Consider the following 24,626-nt stretch of genomic DNA (forward strand, 5'->3'; position numbering starts at 1 on the left):
AACCCAGCTGAGCTTCATGTTTAAGCCAACGCAGAGGATAGCTAAAGGGACAGGTTCATTTGTAGAATCAGAACTGTGTGATTTAGACCGACTGATTACTTCAACTTTCCTTCTTCCAGTTAGGTTGAGGAAGCAGAAACACAAAACTTCCTGGGAATGAGGATGGGAGAATTTTTTTATTCAGCTGCTTGTTGTGTATCCACTGATGCTTCCACCATTTGGTGTGTGGCATTGATAGTGAACAATAGTAGCCCTCTCTTCCATACAGGTCAATGGCTTCCACTTACTTTCCTCTGCCTGGTACTGTATGAATCAAGCCTAAGTACTGGCAGAATTTCCTTGCTTCTGTGTGTTTTACTGAAATTTTATTGGCTACATTAATACCCATGGGGGAGATTGACCTGAGCCCAGCTCCAGAGTCACTGGAGCAGATCACTCATAGCAGGTAACATTACAAGCAACCTAATGTCATTTCCCCATAATAAACCTTGCTAATGTGGGTACCTGGGGGCTTAGTGTTCTGCTGTAGCTCTCTGTAAGACACAGATCCTGGATTTAACTGGAGGCCAAAAGATGGACCTCCAAATAGATTAGTTAAAACAGATTTTGTAAAGTAATGAGTGTCCATTGGAAATGGCCATCGTAGCCACAGATACTGATTTTCATGGAGCAGACATCACCTGCTCTGTGGTTGACAAGGAGAGGCCTCCAGAGCAGCCCCAGGGGACGTTGTGCGTCACCTCCAAGGGTGAGCGCTGAGGGCGCTGTGCGTCACACATGGCCACACAGGCCAGGTCATGCCTGCGACACAGCATCTTGTGCTCTGCTATAGCTGCTTCAGCACCTAGGTAGGTATGTGTGTTCAGGTTTAGGTTCCTGAATTTTGACAAATTTGATCCCATGCTCTGGGATTTTTGCTGCAGTTTACTAATAAATGTTTTTATTAATAAAGGAAAAAAAAATAGGAACAGAGAGATTTAAAGATAGGAACAAATCTGGTCTGTAATGGTCAAGTTTGGTCATTTGTGTTAGGGATATTTTTCCTCTATGTAAAAATTGTCTTATGAATGGCAAAGTGTATTGCAGGAGATTTTTATTTCCTCCCCTGAGGGAAGTTGCTTAACTACATCTTTCAAGATGAATAATCTGAGAAAGTCTGGAGAGTTCTACTTTCCTCATTTTGGAAGGTGACTATAAAAAAAGAAAAATAAAAAAGACAAAGATTAAATAGCAGTAAGGTATTCATATACACCGTTGTACTTTGGCCATTTTAGCACTTGAGAACAGCTCATACATTATCATCTCTAGACAGCTTTTGCATATAAAGAGAAGGAATGGTCATTCTATCATTTTACTGAAGCTGAGAAATAATTTGTGAGAAAATGGGTGGCCAGTTAATTCTGAGTATTGCTCAGCTCCTAAAACTGGTTTGCAGTAACTTTGATTTCCGTAGTTGTGTTTCTTTGGTCAGCATTTTAAAGGATGATTTCTTTCTTCAAATGAGATTTACATAGCAATATGGTGTTTTTCCTTGGTTATATACATGTGGCTCATGGCCAGCATAGGGCTTGAAGAAGTGATTCGCTTTTTAGCGGAGAGGGAGAATGATGGCAAAACTGATACAGTTATAAACATTTAATTTTCTTTGGCTATTTGCTACTGGTATTTCCCGTGGGAAAAGAACCAATTTCTGTAAGTGTATTATTTGAGGGCAGAGTTTAGCTTTTTTTGTCACATTGGTGGGGTGTTGTAATTGTACGTGTGTTTGCATATCCAGGCTCAGTACTGTGCCATAATCCTTCTGGGGCTGCGGAGAGATGTTCAGGGAGACCTGCTTCTTTATCTGATCTGGGAAGCATTGTAGAATAGACACGGAACAATATACTAGAGCTAGAATGGAAACTATGCTAATTCACTCCTCCAAATCTTCTTTCACTTGCTAGAATTCAATGAAGAATGGGAATTGCGAAGGAAACTATAATCTTAAATTTCAGTGCTACTACAGGAGAGATTTTTCATTGCTTTGGGGAAAAGAAAGTTATGGGGTAGGAGGAAGCTTTGAATATAGATATATGGAAGCATTGTCATAATCTTCAGTCTTGACACAATATTACTTTACCCTGCTGAAACCTGTTTTAATATATCTTGAAATAAATGTCATCCTTGAAGTTTTTACCTAGAGCCCTGAGAAAATACAACATTGCTTTGAATTGTCATTTAAGAAAGGTTCACTATCGCTATGGTAATTAAAATGAAGCTTTTCTGGTCGTGACGTTCTTGTCTAAGGAATAATCTGTAATTTAGTTCAGCTATCGAAGTGCTTCTAGTGCGTGGACTTCCTTGGGAGATCCAATTCTGTGCACTGTATTTGGGTGCACTGCAGGCTTCACCTCCTGCCCATCAGCAGTGCAGGGTGACGGATGCTGATCCTGAACTGGTCCTGAGTGAAATACTTCTCAGCCTGTATCAGTGTCACAGAGGATAAATAAGGAACTATGCAAGCAGTAGTCTTCCTCTAGTTTACTCTGTTCTTTTCCATCTCAGCTGCATGCTGATTACTGGAATAAGAACATATTGTGGAGGAGGAAGCTATTTCTGGATGCCAGTCAAGATTCACTAGACCTGGGCTGGCTTCTGACAGCAGTATCTCTCAGAAGCAGATGGAATGTTTTCTGGGGGAAAAAAAATCATTTAGAGGCTCCATTCACAGGGATGATTTTCACTCAAGAACTCCCTAAGGAAAGAAGGATGGGGAGGAAGACTGGAGGTCAGAAGGAAAAGCCTTCTGTTGTTTCTTGCTGTGTGCAAGGTTACAGTGAAGTAAAGCTGATCTAGCTTTGCTTTGTTTTATTTTCAGTGGATTCGTCAGTGCATTTGGGTAGTGATCATTAATCACAGAAAGAGGGCTAGGATTATGCCACAGTGTCGTAGTGTGTTTATTTTAAATGGCTGGGCTGATAGACGGCCGTTGCCTGAAACACGTTGCCAGTCTGAAAGCTTTCAACTGTGACTAAGTAAATAAAACAGATACTGTAAAGCTTTGGCTTTTTTGTTTGGTTGGATTTTGTCTTGTTTCCTTCCTCAGGCAGTGCTGGCACTCCAGTGATGTTTAATAAAAATGGTGATGCGCCAGGACGCTATGACATCTTTCAGTACCATACAACGAACACCAGCACCCCAGGCTACCGGCTCGTTGGCCAGTGGACAGATGACCTTCAGCTCAATGTGAGTCTCTCTTATTCAGCGTTTGCTTTCCTTTTCCAGGTACAACCACTAAGTAGTATTTTGTCACCATGCAGGAAATAATACATGGAGATCTACTATCTCTTCACAGCTATAGTATCTTCTTCTGTTCCATCATGCCATCTCTTTTCTCTATGCTGACTACCCAAGCTCTTCAGATGAACAGACACATCAGATGATTATGCAGATTTTATTACTTTTGCATGTCTGATGTCTTTAGTCGCCAGCTAGGAAAATGAGCCAGTAATGCATTGTTGTTTGTAACTAATGGACTTTTATTTTTAGATTATCTTCAGTTTTTCTAGTTTTAGGTAAACAGAAATTAAGAATTTTTTGTGTCACTCACTTTTCCTGCGTTACTTTTATACATGTAACAAAGATAGCCATATGAATGAGATGATCCTTCTGTAGTCATGTAAAAACAGAGGAGCCAAGACCCCCAAAATACTTGATTGTTGCCCACACGAAAAAAAAACAAATGTGACTGGTAGCAAAGAGAGCTAGAAACTCTCTGCAGCTTCACCCAGGCAAGAACATTCTGTGACAGGCGCCTTGCATGGGTCTCTGGAGATCTGGATTCGCTCCTTGGCCATGGCACAGGCTTCCTGCTTGGCTTTGTACAAGTCATTTGGGCCTTGAATGCATGGAGAAGAGGTGCCATTTTAACCTTATGGTTATTTGTCTCTTTGTAGATGTTGTTATTAAAGCACAAAGGCAATTTTTTTGATTCAGTTTAACTGAGAACCTGCTTAAAATCAAAGTATTGCTAAAATGAAAGGGCAGTTGCTACAGAAGGGTTTTCTTTCTCAGCTGAGGTTTCCACCTGAGGTTATACTAGAGGAACTTGCCTAGGAGGTCAACAGTTAATCTGCTGTGTTAGTTTCTGATGCAAGAAGTTCCCCGATGAGCATCATCTAAGGGGAAGACATTCTTGAGTGTACTGTGGCTCTTTCCCTGCCTGTGTATCTGGATTTCCCTTGGAAAGAAGCCACTTTGGAAGGAAAAAAGAAAGACTGGTGTGATGATAGTCCAGTCCTGCCACACAGCCAAGGGGTAATCAGGATGTAGCTGATACAGGAATTCTGATTTGTGGTTCAGTTCTTTATATGTGAACACTTCATTGGGAACTCTGTCCACCAGTCCAGCTATATAGCTTGTATTCAGGTTATATACTATTTAGGTAGATAAAGTATGATAATTTGAGATGTAACAGAATCCACTTTCTTCTTTTAAAGTATTTCTTCTTTAAATGTATTCATGTCTTTTATTCAATGCAGGCATTAATGTGGTTTACCAAAGTCCAGCTTTCAAGATAATATTTTCTTCTTAAATTCTGATTGATTTTGATTTGTTGCAGGCTATTTCTATGTTTTTCAACTTGAGATGTTCTATTTGAGGCAAGTTGCTATATTAACTTGCAATTTACAATTCTTTTAGCAAAAATATTAATATTTCATTAAGTAAATACTACTTTACAGAAACTATTTATCCTGAATCATTAAAATTTAAAACTAAATGAATGGAGCTTGATTTGTATTCCTGTTGTAGTGTTAAATGTTTCCATAAAAATCATACTCTCCTCACCTTTGTATCCTCACGTGCCTATGGTGTTCTATCAGTAGTTGAGACTGTCACAGTAACTTCCCTTCTATGCACTTACAGGTCTTAATTTCTCCCTGGAATCCATGCAGGAATCAGCATTATTAAGGTAGTTTATGCACATAGTTTCTTAACAAAAGTAAAATTGTGGAATTTAGAGAAGTCAGGTTTCCTACCATAGCCAATCAAAGTAAGATATTGTTAAAGGTGTCCCAAGAAAAGCTGCCATAGACTTTAAATTTTCTTCAGTAATTATTGTTGGGGATAACACTTTAGAACATTTTTCTCAAGTTCTCGTTTCTTTAATACTGACATAAGATATAGGGAGAAAAAAAAAAGAGAGAGAGAGAAAGGATGGTTTGATGAGAGATCACCAATCTTAACTTAGAAAATGCTGAAGAGATGTTTCGTTTTAAAGAGACTTGCCATCTTGGGCAGATCTCTTAGTTCTGAGTGTTTCAATTTCCTCACAAAGCAAAAATTGTACTGCACTACCACCCCGTCTTATGCTCCAGATATCAAAGATGGTAGATAATTAAGTGCCAAGGACTGTCACAGTTGAGCGAAGTATTTGTTTCCTTCTCTTCTTTATCTCATCTTCATTCAAAGAATGAGCAAGAACATATATTTCCATGGAAGCACAACTGTTAAATCCTATAGTCAGTCTAATCTCACAAGGTTATACTTTATCTTCCTAGTCATATCTTTGAGTGTGAGGCGGGAGTATGGGGGATAGGAGCTGATTGGTCTTGATATTTTTCAGATACTTATATAATAACATTATGGACTTTTTCTTCTGTGTTTTCAAGTAAAATCAGGTGTTCTTTTCTCAATTTCTGCTCTTCTATTGCATGAGACACTCACTGAATAGACTGAGGAGGTCTTTAAAAATATACATTCATAAGTCTTAAAAATATGCCATATCACTTTTTTCTTTTTCTCATTACCAGTTTATACACCTGATTTTATGAAATGTCTGAGTCTTCATTGGTATATTTGTCTCAGTCTTGATCATTTCTTCCCATCTTTAGATCACCTTTGCTTTTTAATGCCTGCCAGAAATGTTCAGAAAATGCAGACGAGTTTATTCTGTGTAAATACAGGGCCAGATTCTGATCTGCCTTTAACAAGTTTATGTGTGAAGTGTTTCCTGTGAGCAGAGTTGACTGAAATTACATTTCTGTATCTGAGGTCAGAAAATGTTCAATTACCAAGAAAATATCTTGTGGCTTTTCACTGCAAGAAACTCAAGTATGTAATCACCATATTTCCTTTTGTTTTCTTGATCTCAAGCAACCTAATACAGCTATGCCTAGTACTCAAGGCATGGTTTATTGACAATTCTGGCTGTATTTCATAGATATCTACACAAGGATAAAATGAACAGATGTCTAATTTTAAATAGTTTGGCCAGTATTCCACTGAAAAAATGTTGCTGTACTTGTTCTCCCTGCAGTGAAATTGTGATTACAAGAATATCCGTCCTCCTCCTGTAGGAGGGCGTGGAAAAGCATGTTCTTTTTTCTCTCTGTTTTGTGAAGATTATGTAAAGCTCTGTCCAGCCCTTTTTGGCCTCTACATGCAGATTTGCTGTGTAACATTTATTCTTTGCTTCCTGCTGTAATGTGAAATGCTTTGCCCTGCATTCAAGATCAGAAGTTTGGCCAGCTGCATCCTCACTGAAATCCAGTATTTTGACCTGCAGCACCTGCCTAATAGCAAAGATAATGCTAATTCAATTAGACAATAAAATCACGGTAATGTTAGCATCTGAAACCAGGTCTGTATTTTACTATGCCACTATTGAGGTCATGTATTAAAGGCAGTCACATAATTCCAAGGAAAAAGAAATATATTGTCCTTACTTAGCTTTAAATTGATAAGAAATACATACCATTAAGGCAGCATTTTGGAATGTCAGTGCACTTAGTGCAGAAGGTATTTTAAATGTATATTAGCAAGGACTATGGTTTTATTATATTCTAATGTTTTAAAAAATACCATGATTTAAACTTCTGTGTTAAAGCTGCATGCCTGTAGATTGTCTGCTTCTTTAAAAGAGGAGGAGAAGAAATCCAAATAAGAAGAAAGTCTGTGGTGTTTGTCTTTCTCTCATTCTGTTGCACTGGTATATTTTTAGATTGCAGGGGTAATCTTACAGTTTAACTTTCACTTCAGATTTTTCTTACTTTTCTCAAAGAGGGCATACACATTTTCCCCGAACTTGAAAGCAGCCAGGTTTGTTAAAATACATCAGAAAAGCAGTTTCTCATGAGATTATTAAGTTTCAGGCTGCCTATGTATTTGCATTGTTTTGGCCATAAGGTTATCCTTCATTATGGCTGCTGCTGTATTTAAAAGCAAGACATGCTACTGGCGAAAAAGAGCAAATTTACCTGATGGAAGGAAGGTTTGTCAGGGTAGCAGATGGGTTTTGTTTGATTTGCTTTTCAACTTAATATTTTTTACAGTACTTAGATCACTAACACATGGGCTGTTGAAGCAATAGGGAGATGGTTCTGTGAGTAAAGCAGGAAGGTAGAGTGGCCAAAAGATTAGGGGTTCTGTTTCTACCTCCTCAATTTCTATTGGACTTTTAGAAAGATAATTAAGTCTCAGTGCTTTGGTTTAGCATATGCCATAAATACACTAGCAATGGATACTTTCTTGACATATGTGCCCTTATTTGCTAGTCTTTATGAAGCACTTTGATGTCTATCAATAGAAGGCACTACAGGTACACAAGGAACTGGCTGACCAGCTCTGTGACATGGCTGACTTACTAGTGCAGTTTCCAGTGCCTTGAAGTGCCTGAAAAAGAGAAAAATGGGTTGTCCTTAGAGGAACTGGAGGTTCTCATGGAAAATTTGGCGATACTGCTCCTCTTCATCTCTACATTGTTAATTCAGTATGTTAATTCAGTCCTATGTTTATTAGATTTTTCACATCCAAATTTCTGCAAGTATACTTGAATATCAAAACTCCAAAATAAAAAAGTCCCAGTGAAAATTTCCAAGGAATTGTCTTCTGCATACCCTCTCCCACCAGCTTGCCCATCATGTTTTCTGTGATTCCACAGTTTCCCAGCAGTGCCTGAATTCTCTCCCACATCCATATGTAATTTGCTGTACAAGTGACGACCATATTGTGGTTGTCTTTGAGTTGTACATGTGCCACCTGGCCAGCTCTCTTGACACTCAGAAAGGATTCCTCAGAAATAAATATATATATCTCATCCTCTCTGAGGGTCATATATATATATATATATATGTGACAAATATATGTGTGTGTGTGTATATATATATATATGAGACAAAATATAGAAATACCCTAAAATTCTGCAGAAAGCACAGTTAGGTAAAAACTATCTTGTTGTTAGTAATTATTGCTCTAAATGTGGTGAACACAAAAGTGTTGCCCGTAAGGGCACTCTTGCTGCCTTTGGACAGTAGGCATCCTAATTCAACCTCTTGTATCACTGTCAGGTTTGCATTTGACACAAGAATATTCACTTCCCTTTCTATCCTGCTTTCTTATTTCATATTGACAAACATCTTGGGGTCAGTAAACATCTCAGGGTCACACTGCTTGAAGTGGTGACTTAGTCCTGTTTGACTTAGTCTCGGGTTGGAAATGCCACCACCGCTGAGGCCGAACCTTGAATAAGCTGGAGAAAACAGTATAGAAGGAATTTTGATTGCTGCATAAAGACACTAACATGCTTTCTATGATCTAGTAATAAATAAACTGTTTGGGTAGTGAGACCCTGTGTACTAGAATCGAGGTCTTGACTGAGTGTCAAGACTCCAGCCCTCTGTGAGGGCAGGGTGCCCGCTTTCATTTTGTGATTGAGTGCCCGGCTAAGTTGTGGTTTAATCTGGTAACATTCCTTCTGCGACTTGCAATGCTATGGCAGATGTGACTTTGTGCTTCGCCTTCTAATTAGTGTTGGTGAGTACCAAACTGGTTACGAGAGATCTATTTCTTTGTCCTTACAGAATACCTTCCTAGAGCGACTAACACTTATTTCAGTTTGATCATTAATTATTGCTGTGATTCTGGCCTATCAGTATTTGCATATGTGTTGCATCATTTTGGTTGGTGTCTCCAGCTTGTGTACTCTTTCAGCTCACTGTTCCAGCTTAGGAAGCTATCATTGGGCACGCAGGTACCAATCAGACTCTGCAGCACATTTTTAGAACGACTGAAGAAGATACATCCTGAATTGATTAAAAAAACAGTGGTGGATAAAAACACATGATATTCTGCCCATTGTATTGTAGAGATTTCAAGTAGCTCTTATTTGAAACATCCTTTGTTTCCAAAGCATCAGAAAGGGTTAAGTGCTAGTTCCAGATAAAATTTAAATGTTTCTCTAATTAATTTGTTTATAAACAGAAACAATTGCATACTAAAGATGCCCAAACACACTATGTGCAGAGATAAACATAAAAATCTGTGTTAAGAAATGTGCAGTTTGATACATGACTTCCGTTTATATGGAGTCTTGTGTGCAGATGTCAGAGTACTGGCTGCCTAGGAATTCCTTAGTTTCTTTATATTTTCCTTCAGCAATATGTAAAATATTAGCGCTGTCCTTCTAAACATGTGCTTAGAAGATTAATAGTATTGATGATTATCAATGTAATTTCACAAATATTATATGACATACATCTGTCTATAAATTCTGGTTCGCATTATATATAGTGCTGAGAAAACTGCTGCTTGTTCCTTAGTAAATTCTGTCCTCTTTGGGGAAATAGCTTGTTATTTTCTGCTATGTAGGTTCAGTATTTTAGAAGAATAGGAGGATGAAAAAAAGTCTTGTTTTAAAGAGCATAACACTCATAAACCTCTGTCTCGCTGGTCTCAGAAACAAATAAGCATTGCCTAGATCTTACCCTTCAACTTCTTACCCTACAAAGAAAAATGACAAGGAAGAAATTGGGAGCCACCTCTAAGGTAGGCAGATTTCAAAGGAAATGTCAGTGAAAAAGAATGCTGTGATTTATATACTACAGTTCTTCTCTCCCCCCATGAAAATATAAAATAGCTTTGTAATCATCTGTACAGTTTATGCAAATCGTGCACATATGTCAACATCTATTGCATCTCTTTGTGCTCTGAGTAATTTACTTGAATGCTGTGAACATCTCTGTTATAGATTTTGGAAATAAATGTTGCGATTAGCAGGCTTATGAAAAGAATAATTAAATGTTTCACATTTTGGTAAGAGATCTATATATACCTGATTTTTTTTTTCTTAAAATATTCAGAAAGACAATTAGACCCAAAAAACTGATTTACTTGGTGAAGTTTCATGCTGAACAATATTCTGCCAACAGATGGTAGTTTTCTGAAATAATGTGTTCAGATTTATTTCTGTCCATTTTTTTCTATTTTTCTCTTGGGGTGAAGCATGTGCAGAACAGAAAGATTTTTCAGAATATCTTACAGTGAAAATCGAATATTTCTGGAGCCCGTGCAAATTTAAAATTTTGAAAGCTTGCGATTTCACCAGTTTGCATCGACATGTTAAAAGGCAATATATGACCAATTAGGAAGTTTTGCCTCACGTAGGATGACATGATATAATTTCAAGAAAATGTTCATAGTTTGGTTGCACTTTTGACCTACTATTTTGAACCATTTTGTCTGAAATTTAAAAACAGTAACTTGACATATGCCAACCTAGAAAATTTTAGCTTAAACAATTTTACTTAGTAAACTTAGAAGTAACTGAAAGCAAGTATTCATAGCATTATCACTTCTAGCTCCTACAAGTCTGCAATACATAATTGCAAAACCCTTGTTTGCAATTGTGTGTATATATGTCTTCGTGTGTTTGCATGCCTGTACATGCATGTGTCTGTGTATGGATGTATTTACATGCACAGACTTCTGCAGTGTCAAATCCTTGTGGTTTCTGTTGGTTTGCAACATTTGAAAGAGCTTAAGATCATGGTTTGCATGATTGTTACACCAAGATGGGTAGAAATTGGTATCAATTTACTTTCCCATTTTAATTATTGTTACGTATATTGACTCTTGTGGTGTCATTTCGCATTTCTGTTGCTGACTGTAATGAGTAGCTGATATGAAAATAACAAATTTATATTACAACTTTGAGACTGAAATCTTGTACGATGGTAGGTTGACAGGAGGTGTGCATTATTCCGGTGTAGACAGGTTCATGAAATAAATTGAGAAATAAGGACAGGGTGTTACTTAAAAGTAAGATTTTAAGTATTTAAGTATTAGTATGTTTTGTCTTATATGTCAATGCAATATCTTAAGCATTCATCTGATGCAGCCAGTTATGAAAATTACCACAGTTTACATTTTTGCTGAAATCAGGTAAATCCTTAGGTTTGTTTAACTATACATGACAGTATAACCACATACATGGTGATGCAGTTGTATCCGGAAATAACCGGGTTCATGATAAATGGATAAAAAAAAAAAATGGAGCATTTTAGTCACTGATGCATCATCTGTGTTTTCTGAGAGTCACTTAATCTGGACTGTTCTTTCCTCTGGAAATGATGTTCATTCTCTGCAGTTCTGGTGATGTAAAACTGCTTTTGACTGGCCCTAGGCTGAGACTATGTTCCGTAACACCTAAATGAGCGGACATTTCTTGTTTTCATAGCAAGTAATTTGGAAATGTTACTGAACCCCAAATAGCTAATTAGTTGTATGATACATTTGAAAATATATATTCTGGACTTACTCTTCAGCCATTTACACTTGATGTAGCTGAGATAAATCTCTTGATGCTTTCCTCTTTCGTGGCACTTTTAGTGTCACTCAGTATCTTTTGTTCTCCTGAACTCTTAATTCTGATCGTGAACTGAAACTGAGACTGAATTTGGTGGCAGCCAGAGAAATGATGCTCTCTTTTCCCATCTGATGGCCTCATGACTACACCTACTGTTCTGATCTGACTTTGGCCTCTTCTCCCAATGCTTTCACGTTTCATATTTCCTACTTTACTAAAACTTAGCCTTTATGCTAAAAGTGTGCAAAGTCTAGGCACATGGGAGCACTAAGCTACCTTTCTCCTTCATAAACATGGTAGCTGCTGCCCTGTATTTACCTTGGGGGATGCTTGCTGATGTCAGTCTTAGTGCCTGCCTGCAGTTTCTGGTTTAATGAGCTGTACCGCTAACCTGAGACCAGATTTCATGGCACCCAAACCTGACCATCACTGTTTCTCCCTGGTGTCACCTAGCAGTCACAATCCTTAAGCACCTTTCACTTCGTGGTGCCAGGCAGAGACCAGGCTCAAGCTGGTCTCTCTCCTTATGTTCCTGGGCAGGCAGGCAGCTTGCCAAAGGCACCCACCAGAGGAGGTGGCAGGTACCCTTTGTGACAACAGGAGCACAGGCTTTATGTGGGTGGCTCAGGTGCCCTGTCTTCAAGGATTCAGACCTAGCAGTGTAAGACAGCATCTCAGCTATGGGGTAGGTATGGGGAAGACCGGCTCCCTCTGGCAGTGCAGGTTTGCTGTGTAGCCAGGAATAAAGGTCATGGATCAAGAGAAGAGCAACCAAGGGGACAACCAAGAGGTCACATCGGTGTGGAGCTTTGCACTGAGGTTGTTTCTTGCTGCTTACAAGTGCCACAGCAAATAGTGGAAAAAATGAGAAATGGTCTCACTTTTGTGATCTTGGATGTCTAGCTTTGAGAATTATTCCACAGAATATGCACTACTAAATGCAAAGTCCTTTCAGAAAGGTCTGCAGACTGTTGTCAAAGTTCTTTGGTTTTATTTGGCGTTTGTGAATGCATTCTTCATTAGACCCTCAGCCAAATTGTGTGCAATCAGTCAAAAATTTAAAGGTGAATAAGTACACCAGTGTATTATTAACGTTCATCCTAATTACATGTTTCAGTTTAGGAGGTTACCATGCCCAGCATGTCAGTGGCTATAATGTATACATTAATCATAAGTGTTATTTTGTTCGGTCATTAGATTCTGTTATCTTTCATTGCTCATGTCAACCTTGACTGGCATGAACACCTTTAATTATCTTAACTTGCAGAATTAATTTTTTCTCAGCCAACTGGAAGGGAATTTTTCAAACCACTGGCCTGCTGAATGGCCATATGCTAATTCCTTACTCTTCAATCATATGTCTAAAATGTATACTAACAGGCAGCAGGACTGAAATCACCGAAGTCCTGCTCATGCTGTGGTTGCAGTCTGACTTGGTAAGTTCTCTTGGAATAAAACTGATGCAGATTGTAGTACCATAGACATTTTCGATACATTAGGTTTATAAACTGCTGCAGCAAATATATTTTTTGCCAGATAAGGGCAAAGCCTCAAAACTGTAAAGTAACTCTGTGAAACTGTATTGCAAGAGAGACCTAAACAATCTGTCAGTAAGTGCAGATAATCATATTAATACTGGGGTTTTCTTAATAAAAAAATCTCAGCTAATGTATATTATAAGCTAGAGAATATTGTCTCAATTTTCTTAAATGTGTTTGTGCCATACAACTGCTGTGTAATGCCAAATTAAACCAAAAAACCTTGCGAGTAGCACAGTGTTCAATGGATTAACACCCAGATATATGTAATAGACAGCTGAGAATTGGTCTCTATTACATTAGCAAATAGTTTTAATGTGTCCTGCTGCAGCTAAGTTACTAGTGTGGTTGTCCCGTGTAATTGTCTTGAAGCAAGATATTATCTGAGGTGAATCAGAAATCCTGCCAGGATGTCATTTTTTGCTATGAAGAGAATAATTTAAAGAGAGAATTCTAGCAGTAGGAGACTGATATGGCTAGGTGTGAATAGTGTAACAGAATGGAGAAGAAAAAGTACATCCTTCAGTCACCTACATGTGTAGCATTAGAAAATAATTCACAAGGAGAGAAAGATCAGACCAGTGTGGACCCACTTCCTGTCTGTTACTTTCCATATCTTAAAATCTTAAAAACTGTATTTCTTAAAAGGAAGAGCTCTTTAGTATCACTGTGTCCTAGTAAGTTGAGCTTTCTGTGTAGATATTTTGATGTATAGTTAAAGCTTATACCTCGCTTGTAAGTGGCTCAGGATTAAAGATGTGAAATGTCAGTTCCTCTTTGTTATTGATCCATTTTGTCTAACTGGTGAACATGGACCATATGAGCTGTACTACCGTAGGCAATGCAAGTTGAATTAAGCTTTGGGCAGATCTGACCATTGTTATAATCTTTGTGGAGATCAAAGAATGTCATAAGGTAAAATGTCTTCAGGAATATAAATGCTAAAGGAAAATCACTGAGATCTGTAAAAGAAAAAAAATGTAAATGACATGACTTCACAGTTTGCCTCATCTTGCGTTATTCTCTGAAATAGCCATGAAGCTGTAGGCAGTCAGACTTACGCTGTGAGAACGAGTAACATAAGAAATAAAAGGACAAAAAGTAAATAATTTTTAAAATTGGTGATATTTCCTCTCCTACACATCATCTTAAATCCTTTTTTGGCAAGTCTAATGTATGTGTGTCAGCAGATATATTCAAAAGCAAATATTTGCCGGGATTTTTGCAGATAGCATGTTTGGCTGCTTTTGGTGAGGGCAATAATGTCAGTTTGTGGTTTATTGAAGACGTGATACCTGAAAGCTCTCTTTTCATATCTGAAAATGCAAAAATGTGTTTTGGCATAGGATGCCTGTTGTTTTCAAAAGTTTGTTCAGCTGCTTAAAGCAAAATGCTGTTTGTGTGACCTAAAGCTGTTTTTCTGCTCACCAAGCAAGCACCCTACTGCATAGCCATCCTGCGAGTGGAAAGCGGAATAAAACAGTTCACACAAGAATGGCTGAACATTTGGCAATTTGCAAATACGGGTCATGAAATCAAGTATAAAACTTAGTTTTCCAGTTAGGTCAATTGTGATATTATGGTACTTGTGCCAGATGAAAGAGATTTGCTTTGGCTTCATTTTATTTCAGTTAAACATAGTTTTTAAATTGGTAATAACTGTTATGCAGGCAAACTCTCAGCATATCTAGCAGGTATATTTTTGTCTGTTACCTTCCAGTTCCTCAAAGCCTGCAGGAACAACCCCAGACATCTCAACCCCAAACTATTCCATTTGACACAAAAAGCAATGTGGGGCATCCTGATAATACTTTGTCTACACGCAAATCAGCTGTAGCTTTCCTGCAGACTTTGAACCAAAATGTTCACTTTTTTCACACCCTGTTGTGTGGTGCTAGGAAACCCACACATATAAAGGTGCAATATCAGTTACTTCTTAGCTTAAATTTAAGTGGCTTTGTTTTACCTTTAATGTCACCAACAAATGAGGGATTCTTTTGGAGTGGATGATTTTTAATGACAGAGGGTTGCCATAGCAGCTTATCTGTTTGCGTCTCATCCTTGTTCTGTCACGGGAAGTTTGACAGAAAATATTATCCTTATTATAAGTCCTTGAGTTTCAGGCAGAAGATATGATGAGACAGAAACACTAGCGATTAGCCCAGTAAACAGGGCTGAGCCAAAGTTGGATGCTAGTAAAACATAATGTGTCTGAAAATGAGATTCTAAGAAGAATCAGAAATGAGATCCTAAGAAGTATCTGCAAAACAGAGTGATTGGATTTCTGCTTCTGGATCAAACATATTTAGGTTTTCTCTTTTCTTTTGCAACATATATATTTTGGGGGGTAGATGGGCCACCTCCATGGAGGGTCATGTCTGAGAAAACTCAGCTGCACAGCAGCAGGAAAACTTGGAAGTGCTGGTAGGAGATGTCCATGTCATTTTGGACAAGCGTCAGAATTGTTAACTGTTTCAGTATTTTGTCACTAGTGATGAGAACGGAAGTGCATGTAAAATCTTGTCAAAATATACTTTCTCCTTACATATTTTGTACAGCAGTTGAGATTTGTGGGTTTTTTCATTCTTTGTGGCACTGACAAATAAGGAAGAGATCCTGGAACATAAAACCTTCCAATACAGCAGAGAAAATGACAGTACAGGGAAAACACATTCACTACTTTGTTTTTCCCTGCAGTTTTCTTTGTGAATAGTATCTACAGGCTATCACATGGGAATGGCATCAGAAGCTGTAGCTACAGGGCATCCCATCTGTAAAAGGTGAAAGATGCTTTTTGCAGAATGTCTCAGTGTTTTGAAAAGGGCATGGGCTCAATACTGTCTGTTTTAAGGTTCTTGAAACAGTTCCAGAGATCCACTTGGAAGTTTAAATACAATTAAACCTACTGCATGTGATGGGTGCCTTTACTCTGTCTTTCATCTCAAATCCATATGCCGCATCTGACTGAGGTAATTATTAGATAAATGCTGTATACCCAAAGCGAGGGTCAAGCTTGGGCTTGAACTCTTTTGGCTCAGCTCCCCAATAAGTGCACTGGGGAAGGGAAGGGCCTGTTGCCTTCATCCCCAGCCCACCCGCAGGAGGCATCCCGTGCTGTGGTTGCTGAGCTGGCATCCTTGTGCCTGGCCAGCCTGGGGTCTGAGCGTAACGGTGCAAAATGGGGCGCTGGAGGGAAGGCCTCGTGGCAGCTGCTGCCCCCGGGCCTCGTGCTGCTGCCGGCCAAAGGCCAGAGCCCAGGCCTTGGCCATCTCCTCCCGCCTCTGTCTAGTGCTAGTGCTCCTTTGAGCTTGCTGCCAAGTTAAGGAGCAAAACAAAACAGAAAAAATGCCATCAAAGCGCGGGCATGTTCCCTTCGTTTGCACTGCCTGCACTGGCCCCAGCTCAAGGGAGGATGTCAGTGTGACTGGGCACGGTGGCCAACCCGGGCGCAGCCTCGGGACCTTGTGTGTTGTCTCCATGGCCAAAACTTCTGCTAGCCTTCGCCTGCGACGGGCCTCGTCCCGTCAGCTGCTGTTCGCTGCAGTCCGAGTGGGGACAGTAGAGCTGGCTGCCACCTTGCCGCCGGCGCGTGGCATCTGCACAACAGCTGGGGCACGGCGCAGCTCTGACACGGCGCGGCCACGCTGGATGGGTTCAGGACGGTTTGTTACATTACTTGCTTGACATCTTTTTTATACACGTTATCTTTCTTTTGAAATATGCCTGATGTGAGAGACACTATTTGTTTAATATCTTTATATCTGTAAGCTGTGAGTGATGTGTGTTGCTCTCCGAAAGGTCAGGATGTAGCGGGAGGTGCAGGAGGGCTGCGGTGGCCGGGACTGCAGTGAAAGTGGGATCTGAGCTTCGCTATGCCGTTCTGAAGCACATCAGAGCGCTACACACAAACAACGTTCTCACGTAAAGAGCAAACGTGCTTTGTTAGTATGCTCGTATAGCATAAAGAAAGCCTGAAATTCAGTCATTCGTGTTGAGATTTTCATTCTCGGAGAATTCAATCATGCTCTCTATGCGTAAACTGTGGAAGCAACGGCAGTGAGCAGAATTAGACGTGCGCACTTGGCTTTCACTTGGTAAGATTTGAGTGAAGCAGCCCCTCAGCAGGTTCCCTGTCCTTCTGCAGGCACGTCAGTAGTGCTGTGGCAATGAGCAGCAGCTGAAGGCTTGCTCTTTTGTCTCTGTTCTCATTTATCAAGTTTGCATATGAAATATTATAAGGTGTTGCGTTAAGAGATACAGGAGCTATTGACTCAATGCTATTTTTGTAGGCATAAAACACAATCCAGCTGTGTCTTGTAAAATGAAATTTTAAAGTCATAGAAATGCAAGTGATACCAGAATAGAAATTATGATTATGGCTTAATACCATTCTCGTTTTCTTTAAAGGGAGAAAAAAATTCCTTATAGGATATTTAAAAAGCTTTGCACACATCAGCACCATGTGAACGATCCTTAGCGTTTCCAACAATTAAGAAAAGCGTAATGGTTCCCAGAGGAGTCCATGCATTGAGTGGGTCAAAAATAATCATTCTTAAGATGTCCCTGAATAGTGGCTTGCATAGAAAACAGAAGTGGTTTGCAGCAAGACTATTGCATTGGATGTATAGCATTTTAATGCATGCCAGGCTAGTCATTTACATGATAGGAATTAATGGTGACAAGTAAACAGCTGTAAACTGTTTTCAACTAACTGCCAGTATATGCCAATTCTGTCTACCTTTCAAAGCATAGACCAAATCAGTGTCTTATCTCATATGGATTCTAATCTTCATATTTATGCAACTTCCCTTTTAGTAGTCGTCTGTCTTGAGCAACAGAATTTTCCTTTCCGTGTCCTATATTGGTGAGACACTGTTGATGGAAGATCTTAAATGAATTACAATAAACGTCCAGCAGCCAACTCAACTTTTCTGTGTATCAACTGTAGTTGTCTTATGGACTGATTGACAGTGTAACTTGAGCCAGGCAATGTAACAGTTTTAGCAATGCTGCAGCATCCCATTAGGACCTAGAGAAATGAGGTGCTGAGTTTCACAGTTATATTTGCAGTTTATTTCTTTCTTCGTGTTTCCCTGACCTGTGCATCATTACACCGTGGAAACCAGACATGACGGGAAAACCACTTTGCTATTGATATTGGCCCTTTGAAAGGAGAAAACTAGGACCAAATAATTTGACTAGCAAACACTGATCTTTGAATCAGTTCGGGAATTAGTATGGTAAATAGGCTAAAGCTTTTGAGTTGGCAGGCAATTCAGGATAAATGCTATCCAGATTACACACATGTCTTTTGGTACATCTCTAGTTATCACCCTTTCCATTTTGAAGGAATTGTATCATATTTGGCAGACAAATCCATTTTTCACAAGCATGAACAGCAAAAAAAAGTTGTTAGCTCATAAGCAGAGATAAATAAACATAAGGAGAAAATCCTTTCTGAAAGCCTAGCCCAACTCATGGCTGTGCCATGAGAAATAGCTCAGAAAAAGAGTTTCAGGATAAAATCTGAGCTCCTGGGTTCTGCTGCTAGATGTGTTGCTGCCATGCAGCAACCTGATTGTTATTCAGGGCTTGAACTTGCTCATTCCTGACATGTCTGTAATGGCCAGTAATTTGCATTTATTTTCAACTGTTCATTTAAGGATGTGAGCGATCGCATTGACCTAATGTTCATGTAGTTTTGAGCAGCTTTGGCAGCTCCCATTGAGGGTTTCTCATCAGCCTGTACAAGGAATCCCTTTAGTCTTGCTTCTCCAGGGTGTGCACTAAGCATGTTCGTAACTTCAGATGCAAAGGGTGTGTTGCTACTGCCCGAAAATTCTGTATGCTGCTGACTTGGATCCTTCAGCTCACTGGGTCGTACTTTCATTATGGATATAGTTTTCTTCTTCCTATTTAGCAAGTACTCCTGCATTTGTATACCACTTCGAGATCTTCGGGTGGAAAACGGTGTGGGAGTTGGCTGGACCGTTTCAGTCTTCCCTTTTAAGAGTCAAGTGTAAGGTAGCTGATATTTTGTAAATCCCGTGGCATTTAAGTGACATTTAAATGAATCCTGTTGTGATCAGACCATTTGTATTGCAAAGTTTGGTATTTGTTGTGTGCAGGATGGTTTTGGACACAACTCAGGAGCTCTTTGTCAGTCTGGTAACAGCTGCTGAGTGCCGTGTGTGTCGAGGGAGGCCGGCTCGTGAGCTGCAGTGGCGGTGGGTCTGGCACCATGACCTCTGGGGTAAAAGGCTCCTCGTTACAGACTCTGTTCCCGTTCATCAGAGGTGACGGGTTTCATTGTTTCAGCTGAAATTCAGCTAAGACTGTGGCACTAAGGGATGACCTATCTCCTGCCAAAAAGCATAAAACACATAAGGGATATCTAGGCTACCATTTTTGTCACTCTGCTTTTGTTGACCCAGGTAGTAGCCAGAAGAATTGTAAATTACTACTTTAAGCAGAATTTTATGATGTTGTATATGACCAGAGAAATATCAGGAGTGGCAAAATGCAGCCTGTGAATCAGTGAGAGAGCTAGAAGATTTTTCAGGCTGCAATCTATGGCTTACAGATTCTTCCAGTAATACTTTGAGATTGGCTGATTTCCTAACCAGTCTGCTCATATTCCCATTTACTAAAACACAGATATTTTTAGAGGTCTTGATGTTGTTCAATCATTATTTTTTACCTAAATTTCTTTGAATATATCTGCTCTAAATATCTCTGAATGAAAACTAATATCTACTCTTGAATTTGTGCAGTTTTTAACAGGAAAAAAATGTACTCATGTTTTTACAGAAATATTAGCTATGTCAAGACTTCAGAATTTTTGACCCACACCCTATGGGTAGCTCTTCTAAATGTCTTACTGGTGGATCAACCGTTTGAAAGAAGGAAAATGAATTCCCATCATTAGTGGGCAGTGGTATTGCTTGCATGTCCTTCTCTCAGTGAATGCTGTGTACATGTTTAATGATTTTGAAGTTTAATGCAGCAGTGTAACAAGGCTGATGTTAACGAAGACAGTTCAGTTTGGTGAATTGCTGAGCGCTCTTCACTCACTGGTCCTGGGTTTGTAGCTAGAAATATGGTAATAGTGGAAGTTTGAGACAGATATGAACATTTTGTGGTATATTGCTCTGTTCCAGTGTTTTGGCCTGATGTTTTGGGGGGCATGGCTGACAGTATGGACAAAGTATTTGAGTATAAAAAGCAAAACATGCGCCTGCAGTGCTTTAGCTGCTCCATCCATCTAGATGACTACCAGGAAGCCTATTTTTAACCAGCTGAAAAGTGAGTGTTTTGAAAGCCTGCCCTGGGTTTGCAGCATGGTCTGTAAGCACCTGGGCTGGAGCAGCCCGTGGTCAGTCCATCCATGCCTGCACTTCAGCCTCCTGGTGCTCAGTTGCTGCAACCAGCATTTGGCAGTGGAAGGCTGTTGTGCTGCTCACTAGTAAAACATGCCTGATGCTTTTAGTTCCATTAGTCACTGCGAGTCTTTAATCGTGGATCTTTCTTCTGAACATATATTGCTCTGGAATTTTTTTGAAACATTTGCAAAAACTTGCCAAAATCTGGTCCTGAGATTGAATCTAGATAAAATGACATTGCTTTTCCAATCAACATTTAATAATGCTGCCAAAATGGGGTTTTGAATGCACAAATCTTTTGTGACTAATAGGACAATTGAGCTGAGGAGACCTGAAACTTCCTGGGAGTGGAGTAAGACCCTGTTAAATGGCATTTGTGGGACTTCAAACGTGATGCTGGGGTAAGAAAATCAAAGAATGAAGATAAAAATTGTTTGTGCTTACGCAATTCCAGAACCACCATTCTGCCCTGTCTAGAAATGTCCCTGAGTGCCCTCTGTCACAGTTTGTTTGAGTTTGGGACTCCATCATATCATTGCTGGCACTGAGGTTTTGTGTTAAAACCTAGGAAAGTACACGTGTGCATACTTCTTAAAAGGGGATTGAAGTTGCAAAAAAAAAAAAAAAGTCTCAGAAGTTATAATAAAATTAAACTTATGCATTAAGGAGAAAGGTATTTTGTGGGGAAAAAATAGCTAATGAGTATGTAATTAAAAACTGTCAGAGTGCGTCTGCTGGGGATGAGCTGAGGCTAGCTTTGATTGCTTAGCTTTTGGGCTTCAGTGAAAGATACTCCTGCATTTCGCTTTGTGTGGCTGTCTCTTGCTAGGCAAGGTTCAGTGATTCTCTCAAGATACAGGATACTTAGTTAAATATTATTCCAATTTCAGTAACAGGCAGACTCAGATTGCTTCTCTGTGGTCTGCACGTTACAGACCAGTAGTTTAGCTAAAAAGAGACTGTTGTTTTTCTTAGTCCCTGCACCACATTCTTTAAATCTGCTGCTCCCTTCTCCCCGCACCTCCAATGTTTTTTTTACCTGCATGTTGGTAAGCTTTTCCTGATACCTGGTTTTGGGAGGTAACATGGAAGCTGCTGGTGGTTTCAAGGTGATCTATAATGTAATTAAACAGGAATCTGTCATTCCTCACTGAAGCAGAGCTCCAATTGAAATCAGTGGGAACATTACTTGATTAAGGCGTTCAGGGTTGGTCCCATAGTGAGCTGTCATTTTCTGTGTGTGAGACTGAAATCTGATGTGTAAATATCTTCCTAATGCAATGCAATAGGTGTTCTTTCAAATTGAGGCCTTCAGAGCTCTTCAATATAAAAAGAAAAAAAAAAACAGATAATTTCATGTTGCACAGGTTTGCACTGTGCTTGTGGCAGGACTTAAGGAAAAAACATCCGAGAGTAAATTTTCCCTTGAATGCTTCTCTTGTTTGTTGTGGGGAAAAAATGACTGCAGCAATATGAACAATGATAGTTGTTTTTGTTAATTTTCAGATGAATACATTACATTCTGAAATTAAACCCAGCATGCAAGAATGTGGAGTATTGCTCTCCACATGGGAGATACTGTTTTCTGCATGTAAAATGAAAGGGCACCACGAGCTTAGCATATTTTGTCAAATGTAAACGATGACTATTAGATGATATTTTGTTTTGACAAACTTGACAGTGGGAATGTACTGGAAAAGAAATTCTAGGGGTACTGCGTAGGACAGCAAAATAAACCAGAACGAGTCTTCAGCCATCAGACTTGACGAGTGCATGGCTAGCGACTGACTGCAGCAGCTCTGGAATTCTGTGCCACTAAGGACCAAAAATTTGCTTAATTTCCTCTATTTCCAGAAGATAGATTTGCTCAAACATATCAACTTAACTATATGCATCCCCTTCTACTACTGGGAAGACTGCAGTTGGTCAGCAAAGCTGTAGTCAGATAAAAAGGCACTGAAATAGTTAATTTACATTTTTATTGTGTATCAACAAAGATATACGATAATAAGCATTTTCTCAAAAACTGTAGATGAAGCATTTTTCTTACATCAGTGTTGTGCTAAAAATGTCTTTGGTTTAATGTAGAACAAATAGCCTTTGCATCTCATTATTAGAAGTGCTCATCATAACTTATCTCTGCTGTTCTTAAAGCAGGCAAGACTGGTGGCAAGTGATGACGGATATTAAACTAAGCAAAAAATAAGATCAGGAAAGGAGAGAGAAAAGTAAATGAAGTTATATGTGGGTTAAGAACTTCTTATTTTGAGAGATCATGTAGAAGGCTTTACTTACTAGGGAAGCAGTCACCATTGCAAGGTAAAAGCAAGTAACCTTGACTTTTCTGAGCACAGGAAACCTTCCCTGTCTTTGAATTCTCTCTTCTTTCACAAAGTTTTTTTTGTTAGTGTTTTTTTCATACATTTCTCTATCTCAATATCTGTGAAGTACAGGTGGAGATAAAATACAGCGGTGGCTTTGGATGAGGCCACAGGCTCTTCCTATGTGCTGTGGTTGACTGTCTCTTTGGGCTGTAGTGGTGTGTTCATTCAAAAGAGTAGAGGTATTGGCTCCTGAGTAAGAAAGAAGAAAATCCTGACCCCAGCATTAAAGTTTCTCAGGAAGTAAGGGAAGTGAAGTGTTCCTGTGGAACTGCATTTGAAGCACAGGAGAGAAAAAAGATGTATGATGTAGTGGTTACGTGCAGAATTCATGGTCAGATTGCTGATTGTCTGATCAATATTCCCCTGGATTAAATAGTGGTGCCTAGGGCCCTACCAGTGCCCTCTGGAGCTTTCTTATAGCAATAAATGGTCTTACAGCAACTGAGGAGGAGTGTAGATCAGGTGTCTTGTTTCTGTTGCATGTGCTATCCTGAAAGTGTTACAAGTCTGAACTCTTTGTAATTAAGTAGTTGTTACACACAATCCAAAATCATTCAGATTTCTTGTCTCCATCATTTTTTTTCATGTCTTCAGGGTCCTATCAAGGCCTTTCAGTCACTCCTGACAAGGCAGTGAAGTTAAAATTACAGTATGAGATAAAAAGAACTTCGTTGCAATTCATGGGTGATTTATTGGAGTAGATTTGCATCTTTATTTGGTAGATTGGCTTATCTCTGCTGTTATCTATTTAAGGGATTTTAGTTGATATTTTGCAGAAGGCTTTATTGACAGTGTGTTATTGACATATTCTTAGCTTTAAACCATTATCATTTTAAAGCCCTGGATTTAGAAACTAATTACAGGACATTAATAGCTAAGCCATAAGAGAGAGCTAAGTCTTGCAAATATTGCTATCTGTGGAGTTGAAAATACAAAAACTATTTGTATTGCTGACTTAGTAAGCAGAGTCTGAAAGCAATCTGTAAGGTAGCAATAAATTCAAGAGCAATCCTCAGCAATTGTTTTCTAATATATCCATGAAATTAATGGCGTGGTGGTTATGAAAGTCATATTGGGATAGTGGCTGTTTTTTTTTTTTTTTTTTTTTTTTTCCTCCTGAGAAGGTTAATTATCACTATTTTTGCACTGATTTCTATTTTAATCAAACTGCACAAAACAATTTACTTCAAAGCTTATAGGAACATTTGTGATGGGCAGAAAAGAAGCGAAGATGTTTAAATTCTACACGTATACTGAGTTACTTTATTCATTAAAACAAACAATTATGTTTGGCTATTTGAGAGAGACTAAGCATTTCTTAATGTTTATTCTGTAGTGAACATAATTAGAATTTATATTAGAAATGGCTCCCATAGATCTAGCCTGGAGCATTTGTGGCCTGAACAATATGCAGAAGTCGAGAGAGCTTGGGCAAAAAAAAAAGAGTTACAGTCAACCTGTAACCAAAGAGGATATTTGCCCTGGAGAGAAGGTAAGTGATGAGAAGTACAAGCATGTACTTCAGAAAGCACTCGGCAAGAGCTCTGGTGCGCAGGATTGAGTCCCAGCGCGCAGGTCTCCTGTGACCCTGTGCAAGCCTCTCAGTCTCTCTTGCTTTGGTTTTGGCCCCTCACCAAAAGCTACATGAGCGCTGGCTCGATCACCTTCACTAACTGCTGTGGTCCCGCGCGAGCAGAGT

The 24,626-nt window shown here is 39.2% G+C and overlaps 1 protein-coding gene across 4 annotated transcripts in view; it reads left to right on the top strand.

The window, feature by feature from the left end:
- GRM7 (glutamate metabotropic receptor 7) overlaps window positions 1–24,626 on the top strand; it is a 283,339-nt gene that overhangs the window by 184,541 nt on the left and 74,172 nt on the right. For all 4 annotated transcript variants that reach the window (XM_088532061.1, XM_088532062.1, XM_088532059.1 and 1 more), the window contains exon 7: window positions 3,086–3,225. In XM_088532061.1, coding sequence (XP_088388187.1) covers window positions 3,086–3,225 — 140 coding nt within the window. The remainder of the gene's footprint in view (window positions 1–3,085; window positions 3,226–24,626) is intronic.

Source organism: Tinamus guttatus, unplaced genomic scaffold (assembly GCF_059628265.1).
Source record: "Tinamus guttatus ecotype Peru unplaced genomic scaffold, ASM5962826v1 Tinamus_guttatus_pri_ptg000451l, whole genome shotgun sequence".
NCBI lineage: Eukaryota > Metazoa > Chordata > Aves > Tinamiformes > Tinamidae > Tinamus > Tinamus guttatus.